This window comes from Frieseomelitta varia, unplaced genomic scaffold (genome assembly GCF_011392965.1).
Source record: "Frieseomelitta varia isolate USP_RPSP 00005682 unplaced genomic scaffold, Fvar_1.2 scaffold_906, whole genome shotgun sequence".
NCBI classification, from domain to species: domain Eukaryota; kingdom Metazoa; phylum Arthropoda; class Insecta; order Hymenoptera; family Apidae; genus Frieseomelitta; species Frieseomelitta varia.
This window is the reverse complement of record NW_025110708.1, coordinates 71,040-83,724: the sequence shown is the minus strand read 5'-3', so window position 1 is coordinate 83,724 and position 12,685 is coordinate 71,040. Positions and strand designations below refer to the sequence as shown.

The following is a 12,685-nucleotide window of genomic DNA, read 5'->3' as shown; positions in this document are numbered from 1 at the left end:
GGGGGGGGGGGGGGGGGGGAGAGAAACCGATTGGTATTAAACCGAGGGCAAAATAAACGCGTGAAAATAAGAGGGTAACACGTTTTCTAAAGGAAGAAAAGGGACGAGAAAAAAAAAAAAAAAGGAAAAAGAAATAGTTAAAAAGAGAAAAAAGAAAGAAAGAAAGAAGGATGCTTCTCTATTTTTTGACGGGCAGGCACTCGCCCAGCGAGCAAGCAAGAAGTGTGGATTGGACAACGTTCTGTGATTCTTGAACATTATCGGCGTATACGGACGGATGACTCTCTGTCCGTCGGTTATCGTTAGCGATTTTAGGAAAAATTTTCTCTATCGAAATTCGTTTTTTCTAAAAGAAAAGGGGACGATTAGGGTTGCAAGCAAACGAGGCCGCATAGGCTAGGGCAGATATCGTTGCCAACGCGACTGTAGGAAACAAAATGAAAGAAAGGTGTCGATTCACGTGTTGTTTTTTTTTCCGTTTTTTTTTTTCTTTTTCTTTTTTTTTTTTTTTCTTCGAGGGAGACGGCAGGACAGAGAACGAGAAGTCCAATTGGCGCGGAATTAAAGACGCGGCCACCGGTGGGTGGCGGTGTATCGGCTTTCTCGAAATCGCTGGACAAAAATTAGAAATCGGGTCGCTTGCGAAATTCATTCACACGGAAGAACATGAAATGTGCGTGCATCGCGTGAAAACGAACGAGAGGCGATTTCGCGTTCCGTACGTTTCCAGCCGTCTCCTTTTACGTCGCGGGCGATACGCTGAAACGATCCGGCGAGAGACGGATTGGTCGAAAAAGAAAGAAAAAGAAAAAAGAAAAAAAAAAAAAGAAAAACGGGGAGGAAAAAAAAGAAATCTTTAAGAATTAAAAGAAGATATATTATATTAAAATANAAAAAAAAAGTAAAATATTCAAGACACAACGAGAAAAAACGATCCTTCTACAAGTCACTTTTTATCATTCAGAATCTACGGGCCTCAATGTGGACGACAATATAGTTACTTCCGCTGGAGGTACTTGCAAGCTCGCCGTGACCGCCATTGCCACAGCAATAACGATCCTATTCCTAGCCATTTAAAAAGAAACAAAAACAAACTCCAAAAAAGAAAAAAAAGAAAAATAAATAAAAAATAAAAATAAAAATAATTTAAAAAAAAAACAAACGAAAGAAACGAAACAAATCTGAAGTAAGAGAAAAAACATTAAGATTAACAGATCAGCGTCAAGAACGGTCACTGTTCACGCTCCGATCTTTCCGATTTATACATACATATATAAATATATATAGTGTACACACGTTTTAAAGACAGTGGTATGCGAATATACGAACGTACGAATGTTTGAGACGTCGTACACCACGCAAGGAGAGTACAACATGTGGACAGAAAAACACACAGTGTGGATAAAAGAGACACGAACGTAGAACGATGAAAAGAAAAAAAAAAAAAAAAAAAAAAAAAAGAAAAACGGGGAGGAAAAAAAAGAAATCTTTAAGAATTAAAAGAAGATATATTATATTAAAATATCTGTGATGTAAAAAGTAACAAAATTTTGATGTATATTTTTCACAAATTATTGTAACCAGCTAGTGTATATGTGTAAGATTACGGATATAAAAAGGGGAAAGGAGAGAAAAAAAAAAGGAAAACGAGGAAAAAGGGAGAAAAAGGGAAGAGCGAAAATACTATTGTAATTACGGTGTGTGGAGACAAAAAGTGGCGAGTAAGAGAGAGCGAATTGAAAGCCAACAAACAAACAAAACAAAGTGAAAAACCAAAAGATGAAATACAAAAATACGGGAGAAGCGAGATCGCGAGATTACGTTTATCCACACCGGTGGTCAGACGGGACCAAGATGGCGGGCATTGCTCGGAAAGTCGGGCCCAAAGATTCTCAAGTTTTTTTCGTTTCGCTTTTCCATATTTTGTTTTCTTTTTTTTTTTTTTTTTTTTCCGTTACTCGTCTTTCGCGTCTTCTGCTTTACCCCAGAAACAAATGGAACAAATTCACGAGCGGCTTCTGCTTCTCGCCCCTCCCCCCCACCCACATTAAAATTAAACGCGGAGGGACGAAACAAGAGCGAGAAGGGACAAGAACAAATTGTCCTTTAACGCTTGGACTTGCAGTTCGCGTCGAGTGCTCTCGATCTTTGTCAAAATTGAACCGTTTTTCTACGTGTATAATTGTACAATTTTCGTTTTCCTCTGCTCGTCTGTCGGCAGAGCAATCATCTCGGGTTCCCGAAAACTGGAAGATTTGGTCCGATTGGCCCTGAAACGGCTCAATGTCAGCTACCTCACAGAGTATCGTCACGTTTGGTATGGGTTTGCTCGTCGAGGGCAAAATTGAAACGGCCGTTTCCGTCGGGACGTTCTCTCTCGCGGATTTATTTGTCGAGGCGAAAGATTTGCAACTAATTCGAAGGAAAAGGAAAGCGAGAAAGTGGAAACTGCCGAATCGATTGTCGAATCGAGCCGTTTGAACTCGGGCGAGAAAATGTTTTGCAAAAATTTGGGAGAACGGACGTGGAAATGATCGGTCGGTCAGTTTCTCTCTTTCGAACGGTGGAACACGCGCGAATGATCCGTCGGAGTGGGGGGTCGTGTAGAAATGGTCTAAACAGTTCCAAATTGTGCCTAAGTTTCGACGTTACGTTTTTACGACTCGCAAACAGAACGAACGACGAATGTAATACCGTAGCAGCAAACTGAAGTTTTAGTTCTATGGTGGGGGTTGGTTCAACGATAGGAGGACAGAGGCAAAAAGAAAAAAAAAAAAAAAGAAAAAGAAAAAAAGAAAAGAAAAGAAAGAAAAACGAGAAAAAGGGGATGGGCGACCTTTAAGCTAAATTTTAAAAGTATATTACCTCCGTATATATACGTTCCAGGGCCGTCCGGCCGCCATCTTGCGTTCACATTTACGTTCCGTTTTGTCGAATAAGTGCAATTAGGTACACTGACGCCACACACACTTTACACGCACGTACACGTACAACACACACACTCTTCGACTCGCATGCACGTACACGTCATACACAGACACGTCGAAGAAAAATAATGAAAAAACGAACTGTTACGCGCTAGGTTACCGTGTTTTTAAATTCTATTTTCAATTCACGCATTCTCGAATGTTGGGATTTTCGTGATCAACGAAGAGCTGGCCTGTCGTTCACATAAGGACACACGCACACACAGACACACACACGCATACACGAACACACATTAAACAGGTTACACGTACTCGCATACACTGCAAGAAGCAGCCGACGTCGATTCGACGACAAATACGTGACACGCCGTACTTTCACACCGTCCTCCAACCGTTCGCGCCATTTTTCGCCAATGTGTTTCGCGGATTCTCAAAATACAAAATTGAGATTCGAACTGGATCGTCGAGAAGAAGAGGAGGAGGAGGAGGAGGAGGGATGAAAAGTGGCGAAGAGCGACGCGTGCGAGAAGACGGATGGTCGAAAGGAGGCGGACGAGAGTAGTGGAAAGTAGCATTACCGCAGAGACCGTGACGTGGTCACGAGATTTGGTACCTTTCTAATTGGCTTTAATAAGCTCGTTAATTCGTAGGCTCTAGTCACGGGAGAACTGACTGTAAATGGCGCGAGGCCGCCCCTCCGCGAAACGATGAAGAGAGGGGAGGGGCGAGTCTTTCGCGAATTCGAAGTATACGCGACACGCTAAAACTTGCCGATTTGTGTTCAAAAAAAAAAAAAAAAGAATGGGCGAACAAGTCGAACGGAGGCGTCGACTCGACGTCCGGCTCCTCGGGTCACCGATTACAATTAACCAGGAAAACTTCTAACGCGTACGCACGTGCGTCGCCCGCGTGAACCCGTGCGCGGGCGGCGCACGCGCAAAGGAAGGACTCTAAATAGATAGGGTAGATAGATATACGACGAACAAAAAAAAAAAAAAAGAAAAAAAAGAAAGAAAGAGAAAAAATTAGGAAGGAAACTACGAAAGAAAGGAAGGAAGAGAGAAAGAAAGATAGAAAGTTGGAAGAATTCGAGCGCGAGAATGGGGAAAGCCAGTGCTGGACCGCGCCTCCGACATCAGCCCGAATCGCGGAGCCTCCTCGTATTGCGACTGACAGCGATTTCTTTGCAGAGCTCTCGCGCGACAGCTGGGAATGAACGAGCTACGCGAAATCATCCGTTCTCGCTGCCACGGTAAACGATCTTTTTCCATTCTACACACACGTATATATATATATATACGTATATCGCGGCGACAGTTTTATCTCGCGACGACGAGCCTCGACGCGGGCTAAGATTTACGCGCGGCCGATGGGTGCACTTCGATTCGAACACCAGCTGGCGATCGGTCGGTGCTTCTTCACCGGACGTGTTTCGTGGAATAATTTTTTTTTTTTTTTTTTTTCCATCGTTGAGCGATCGTTCGCGTCGGCGGATTTGGACTCGGTTGAAATTCGGTGTTTCCAGCGGCGCGGCGGAAGGGGGGAGTAATTGAGGAAAGTAAGAGCGCGCGATCGCCGCTGCGAGAGAGAGTGTGTCCGTACGAGCGTCAACGGGTGAAAACGAAGTTCGTGAAACAAAGGTATTATTCGTCCATCCAAAAGGTGATGTATTCTTTAAAGTACAATTACTTCTTGTTCCATATATACGAATCGAAATTACTTTCATGTTCCTATTTCGAGGTTTAAGGAGCGTACTGAGTCGGGTCTTGTTTGCGGCTTAGAGCGATGCGTCCTCGTCGGTCGCGGATCTCATTTCCGCGATGGTGGCGGGCCAGATCGGAGGCGGTCGGTCACCACACTGACTATGCCTGGACTTTTCGACTAGGTTAGGCGTTAGGGAGAACAAACAAACAAACAAACAAACAAACAAAAAATGAAAAAAAAAAGGAAGAAAATGAAGGAAAGAAATGGCGCTGGTACTACGTAGTTAGCACCGGTAGTACTCGTAGTTTGGCGCTTTAGTTGTTTGTATATCGTGTCGTTTATCGTTTTCGTTTCCGTTTTCTTTTTCTATATATATATATATATATATATATATATCGTCGCTGTGTAAGCCCGGCCTCGCCGCGTCAAAACGTCAAGGCTGGAAACGTACAAGGCACGAACCACCGGTGAGGGAGAGAGCGAAAAGAAAAGGACCATTTTTCTTTCTTCTTCTCTTTTTTTATCGATCGACAAAACCCCACGCGAACGTCAATGTGTACGTCAACACCTCGCGAATCGGCGAGAAATGAAACGGACCCGGATTTCGGAGAGAAACGTTCGATAGAGAGCGGCGGCTGGCTCGGTGTTTCAATCAAACTTGTTTGTACCAAAAATCACTCTGGAATCGCACGCGCCGGAACTTCAAAGTACGACCAACTAGTTACGGACCAAGTACTGCTGAACTGCCGGTGAATCAATCAAAACAGACGTCGCCCGTGCGACGCGGTATACGTATACGAGAGACCTCTTCGAGGAGCCGACCGTTCTCGAGCGCGTCTCCATCGTTTCCTTTTTTTTTTTTTTTTTTTTTTTTTCCTTCGCTCGCCATTTTTCTCGAGCTCCGGCCGTCCACGTCGTTTTCCAGCCTCGACGGCTCTCACGCGTCCCGCCGAAAAAAAAGAAAAACTGTCGCGACGGGGCCGGGCGCGTTCCGATGCGCTACAAAGATTTTTAAAAAAAAAAAGTTTAAAAAGAGTAATCGAGTCGAAAGCGAAAGAGGTAATTAAGGGCAAGAAGGTGATTAAGAAAAACAAGAAAAAAAAAAAAAAAGAGAAAGAAGAAGAAGAAGAAGAAGCTGAAAACTGAAAGAAGAATCCAAGAAATCGGATTTTTTGAAAAAAGAAAAAAAAAAAAAAAAAAAGGATCCCCCAATCGCTCCGATCCCTCCGCACTCCGAAATCCCACTTGGACAGATCGTCATCCATCCACACGAGCAACCCCCACCTCCGGACAACCTGTAGCAAAAACGCAACTCTTTCTTGACAAGAAATTTCACCCGCATATCTCCGACCACACACGCACACTCAGTGACACGCTGAATACGAACACCAGAAGTGTATACACAGTAATAACACGCAGTCTGCTTTCTATACATACAGCTACAACAATATTGCAGCCTCCCGATACCAGTCGTCTCCTTACAGTTTGAAGCGGGGTGCGTTCGTGACGGATCGCCAGCCGGAAAACCCGACGTCGTGCGCCTTTCCTCTGCTCCGTTTTCTCACTCACTCTCTCTCTCTCTCTCTCTCTGTCTCTGTGTGTGTCTTGGGAGAGAGAAGAAGAAGAAGAAGAAGACCGCTCGTTTACGGAGCGTGGTTGGTGTCCACCACGTGAGGAGCGAAAGGGAATCGACTCGAGCGATAGCACGACGAAGGGACGTCGGTGGACGTTCGGTCGGGCCCGGCGGCGTCGCCAAACGTCCGATCGTTTTCCCTGCGACCGCGTGCCACGGGTTGCATACTCACCCGGGGCACCGTGAACAATTGCAAACACACAACAATAGACATCTCTCTCTGTCTGAGCCGGGCACGCCGCGACACCGATCGCCGTGCATCCGTGTTCTCAGCAAGTACAAGCTAAAAAAATCTACAATCTCTAAAATACATCTCACATTACTCCAGCAAGCAGTGATTGATCAACGCGAAACGAGCGGATTGCCGCGACGGGCAACGCAGAAAAAAGAAAAAAAGAAAAAAATGAAATAAGGAAAAAAGAAAAAAGCATAAAAAAAATAATAATAAAAGGATCGCCCGGTGGCCGGGCCATCGTCGGCTCGTCGTCGGCTCGTCGTGGAAACGAGATCGACGAGTATCGGACCCAGTGGGTGGCGGCGTCGGACGAATCGGCACCGGGTGAAAGTCCCCTCAAATCAAAACCCGCAGTCAGCGCAGAATATAAAGTGCAGAGGAAAAAAAAAAAAAAAAACAAACTACTATAGTAAACGAAAGAGAAAAGAAAAGAAAAAAAAAGGTACATATTATATATATATATATATATATTATATATATATATATATATAAATATATATTATTATATTAATTATTAACTAATTAATTAATTATTAAACATACATAAAAGAAATATTATTAACAACACAAAGAAGTACTATATTACTACTATTATTAATTATTATGATTCTTATTATAAATTTAATGAAAACAATGATAACATTCCAACCGTCAATGTGCCACACGACTTTTTATATGCTCTTAAAAACAAAACAAAACAAAACGAAAAAAAAAAAAAAGAAAGAAAGAAAGAGAGAAAGGGAGAATGAATTATAAGGGGAACGCGAGATTTTGCGGTGAACGTCGTTTGATGATCGTCGGAAAGCAGCGCGGGAGGGACGGGGGGAGGGGGGGAGGGTGGGGGGGCGTGAAACGTTCTCGAAAATCGTCGTACTGAGAGCCGCGTAGCGTGGCTGTGAGAAAGACCGCGGGAACGCTCTTCGATACAAAAAAAAAAAAAAGAAAGAAAGAAAGAAAGAAACACCAGGTTAAAGAGAAAATAAAGGAAAAGTTGCGCGCGAGCCCGGCGATTTCTCTTTTGTTCCCCTTTTTCGTTCGCAAGTACGAAAAGTTCGAGTGCTCTCTACGCGGCAGAGGCTTTGCAAAATCCACTCCCCCCTCCCTGTTTCGTCGTTTCGAATTTTTCGCGAATGCGAGGCCTCCTCCTCTTCTTCTTTTCAACCGTTCATCCTTGTACCGCCGGTGAGCAAATAGGGCATACTTAAATCTCGTTCCGACGAATGTGTATTAATTTTTCTTTTTTTTTTTTTTTATCTATCTCTGATTACGACGACTGTCGTCGCAATGACAAAGTGCTTGTTCCGCTTAGCTCTGTACGTGTAACGCTAACGAGGCGAGACACATTGATTTAACTACGCGTATTAATTGCTTGTTACGTTTGTCATGATTATCATTACGATTATTATTATTATTATTATTATTATTACTACTATTATTATCATTCAGAAGATTAGGATCGATATTTTTATTAACATTGACAGTTACATCATTACTTTTATTATTTGCTCTTATTAGTAGAATTATTACCGCTACATTATTATTATTATTATTATTATTATTGCTATTGCTATCGTTGTCAGAGAAGAGAGAGAGTCTGTGAATTCGACGGGCATATGTTCGCGGTGAAATACAGACACGCACGCACGTTATATCGTTGTCGTTAGAAATACTATCCTCTATTATTAATCGCGTTTAGAACTACGTTTTTAAGAATAACTAAAGAGAAAAAAACGAAGAAATTTCCATCAAACGTAGATGACTGTCGAGAAAAGCATTTACCTGTGTGCATACATACATAGATACATATATATATATATATATATGTACGCGGAATACGTGGGGCGTGTCTGCGTTAAAGCGAACACAATCGTGCGTTTGTTAATAGGTTAATCTACCGTAGTACTTACCATTATCATCCTCATCTTTCCCATCGTCGTTGTCATTATCATCGCGAATCGTTAAATCATTAATATCGTTATCATCATCCAGTCCTTATGCGCGCGTTCTCGAGTCATCGTCGTCATCGTTTTATTATTAGACCAGTATCGTAGTCATCATCATCATCATCATCACGTTTACGTATTCGTAAAGATCATCTTAATTAATTTCAAGCGAAAAACGCATTGTACATTTAATCAGTTTCTTGTACGTACGTGCATACGTCTTCTTCCCTTTTTTTTTTTTTTTTTATCGTAGCGTGTCTTTTTCCATTTTCTATTTCTCTGATACTTTTTCAATTAACGCGAGGCTCGCGAGCCCAGGACCAACCCAAGTGCAATTCGTAATCTTTTGTTTCTTGTTACTCCTTGTCGTAGATTACTGCCTGTTTTCTTATCGCATCTCCGCGCCGTCAACACCTCCCATTCGTCGTTAGCTTCTTTTCCTTTTTCTTTTTCACCCCCTCTGGCTCTATCGAGTTTCTTCCTCTCTCGTTCCACTCGTTCAAAGTACTTACAGCTCTCGGGAATCGAGCAACGCGCCGCGAAAGAGAGAGAAAAGCCTCAAACAGCACCGATTTTTTAGTCCATTTCGCTTCGTCGCCGATTGTTATCGTTGTCTCGCTGTTATTCTTCACGATCGCCTAAATTCACCCCGTTCGACGTTTCTCTCCTTCCGCGAGTATCTTCGTCGATGAAAATCGGAGAGAAAGGAAAGGAGATCTTCCGTGAAAAAGAAATTTTTTTTTTTTTCTTACGTCTGATCCAGACATTCGACGGTCGCTGAAACACGCAGGGGGGGAAGGGGAGAGGAATATCGACGCGACGAAACGGTGGAAAACGAGCCTCGTAAATATCCGCGCATGCCCGCGAAATACGCGACGCCGAAACGATTGATTCGCTCGCCGCTCTTCTCTTTTAATTTCTTCCCACCTTTCCCTTATTTTCTCTTTCGTCGCGGCGGTAAACGAGCAACGAGCACAGATCGGCGAACAGAGGGCATTCACGCATCTCGGATGCGCATCGACCGTGCCAGTAACGAGCAGTTCAACGAGCGAACACTTGAAAACATTCCGCGAGGATCTCTCGGATTTCCAGCGTTTCTTCATCGTTTCATCGAGCTCGCGATCGCGATCGCGGCCTCATCGCGCTGCTTTCGCCACGGCGACTTAGTTTCATCGACCCGTGCATCCAATTTGGGCATAAATCGCGCGGACACCGGCATCCGGGGCGCGGTGTTCGCCGAGCGTCGGATAGAAAAGAAAAGAAAAGAAAAAAAAATCAACCTTGTACATACCGCGTAGATATTATATGCATCAACATACATACACACAAACACACACACACACACACACACATACACATATACGCGCGTACAAACACACACCGGATCACCCACGATATGCTGCGATTACGACACACAAACTTACCGACTTACCAAACCCCTAACCGGCGAAACACACTGTTTTTTTTTTTTTTCCCACCCCTTTTCGAGTCGAGGTTTCAACAAGACGGCGACTCCCGCGAACGAACGAAACTCGCGAGATGAGACAGTTGGAGTCGCGTCGGTGAGCCAAGTGTCTTTCAACTCGGACACCTCGGACAAATCGGTGGGGCAAAATCTGTTCCGCGGCAAAGGGCACCGGTTTCCCGCGTCGCATCTTTCACTTTGTGTTTCGCGTTGCAATCCGGAGATCTGTCGCGAGGAAGAAACGAAACGAAACTCGTTGAACACTCGTCCGATCGCAATAGAGCCAGTCTTTTTAAACGTCTCGTCGCGCGAAAAAAAAAAAAAAAAAAGAAAACAACAAACGTGATGAGCGAAAGATCGCGGCGTGTAATCGTTTAAAATAAAATCTCGCCGGAACCTTGTTTCTTAGGTAGCCCCGTGTATAGAGACGCTATGTATTTCCAGTGTGTCTGACATGTACCGATGTATTCCCGACGCGCGGGTCGATCGATCGATCGATCCAGCGAACGACGTGTTAAGTTTCATTTCTCTCTCATCTCATTCACTCTTCTCGTCAAGTACAAGGCGAAATACATTCGCACGCGTTAGTAAGAGTAACGATCCTCGGTACATTTACGCTCTACGTACGTATTTCAACACCTGTCCCTACCTATCCACGTTTCAGTAACTCTGTTTTCGTTCGAGCGGCATATCTCTCACCACCCCCGCCCCGTAGAATTAAGAGACGTTTTGTACGCGGGCCGAGGCGCGGCCGGAACGGTCCATCCCCGCGCGATCTCTCCGCGAGAGAGAGAGAGAGAGAGAGAGAGAGAGAGAGAAAGAGACACACAAAAACACACACACACACACACACAACACACACTCCGGGTTTCGTGAGACACCGATCAATGGAGGAACGACAGATCTCGGAGGACGGGCGCGAGAAAACGATGATGCATTCCCAACCGATCGCTCTGGACCGGCACGGTTGCCCTCGCCTCTTATTAGAACGTAACACTAATCGCGTAAGCTCGAGCAGAAAGATCGTACGCAAAGCTGACGGAACACGAATACGCTACACACACACACGCATACACTTTGGATACATCGCGAGGCACGTACACACACGCGAAAGCATACGAAGACACGAGAGGAAAACACACGCGACACGTGCATACATACATACATACATACATACATACATACATACACACACACACAGAGAGACGCAGACAGACAGACAGACAGACAGACAGACAAACAGATAGACACGCGAGCGCGCGAGCGCGCGCGCGCGCGTCAGTGCATATACGAGTTTCGTAACGAAGTATACAGTCTTAGCGCAGTGTTTCATATAGTTAGGTAGGAAACGTCAAGAGAATATTTTTTATATTCCACATGGATTTTACAGTTATATATTATCGTTTCGTATCGAAAGGGAGGAGTTTAAGAGAAAAAAAAAAGAAAAAAAAAAAGAAGAAGAAGAAGTAGAAGAAGAAGAAGAGGAAGAAGAGGAGGAAGAAGAAGAAGGAGAAAAAGAAAAAAAGAAAAAGGGCGCGTCCAAAGCGTTACATAGATATATATTATAAATAAACGAGACCTCTCGATATACGTGTCGCCATTTATTGTTTACACCGCGATGATTATATATCGATTATCGGTCATTCTTATGGCGGTAGGCGCTGTCGTTTATATATATATATATATATACATATAAATATATCTATATATATATAGATTTAAAGTATGGCGGCGGCGGCGGCGGCGACGCGCGCGCGGTGCACGCGTCGCTAATTATCTCGTTGAACGATTATTGATATCGCGGAGGCCGCTGCTGCCGGGCGAAGGAACAAAAGAAAGAAAAGGAAAGGAAAGAAAAGAAATGGAAAGAGAAAGGAAAGGAGGAAAGACAGGAAAATATGGAAGAAAACGCGGCGTGTGTCGCGTTCGATCGTAACTCGGAGGGGGGCAGGTTAGGGGGCCCTTTGAGTTCGTCCACGGTACACAGCCCCTTACGTCCACGTGCGAGCGAGAATCACCGGCCCTTTTTTCTCCGACTTAGGCAGCCATTCTTCTCTCAGTTTTTACTCTCTTCACCGGCCGGGTTGCTCGCGCATTCGTCGTCATCATCGTCGTCGTCGTCGTCATCATCGTCGTCGTCGTCGTCGTCGTCGTCTTCTTCTTTCGTTTCGAAGGCTTTTCCTTTTTTTTTTTTTTTTTTTCACCCGTTTCGCGAGGATAACGACGCGGGATAGAGAGCTCGTTTGTGGGAGGGGGGAAATACAAGCGGGATCGATCATCAAACGAAACACGTAATATTAAATCTGTACCTTCTACATCGATACACACACACACACACACACACACACATGTACATGTACATGCAAATGTATTCAACAGATATGCCTACGGTTTATTCGTAATCGATATAAATAAAAATACGCGGAATGAAGCACACGGACACGAACACACACACAGACGATTAAACACCACGTATCTAACAATCGTACATCGATAGACCAATTTTTTCGTCGAAAGATTACAATTACGAAATACGCTAGACCAATGTATCGCATACGAGATATATATATATATATCGATATATACGCTTCGATCGGGCAGTGAACAGTCGATTAACGCGTGTATTAAAAATAAGAGTTGCACGTACGAGAGACGCGGAACACGCGTAATCGTGGCGCGCGATTGGCCGAGCGTCGATCGCTGGTGTTTTTAAATCGACGTGTTTGTTTTTTTTTCTTTTTCTTTTTTTCTTTAAATCGTGTGCAATCAGTAACGTTA

General features: G+C 44.0%; 1 protein-coding gene and 1 long non-coding RNA gene across 2 annotated transcripts; both read left to right on the top strand.

Annotated features, from left to right (window-relative positions):
* Window positions 1–6: 6 nt before the first annotated feature.
* On the top strand, window positions 7–11,404 carry LOC122537384. The gene is made up of 3 exons (XM_043670496.1): window positions 7–614; window positions 10,459–11,143; window positions 11,174–11,404. Exons 1-3 carry the CDS (start codon window positions 438–440, stop codon window positions 11,242–11,244), a joined length of 933 nt encoding a protein of 310 aa, XP_043526431.1. The 5' UTR covers window positions 7–437; the 3' UTR covers window positions 11,245–11,404.
* LOC122537385 lies at window positions 1,461–4,834 on the top strand. The gene is made up of 2 exons (XR_006308617.1): window positions 1,461–2,331; window positions 3,643–4,834. It is a non-coding gene; the product is annotated as an uncharacterized LOC122537385 (long non-coding RNA).
* Window positions 11,405–12,685: the final 1,281 nt, after the last annotated feature.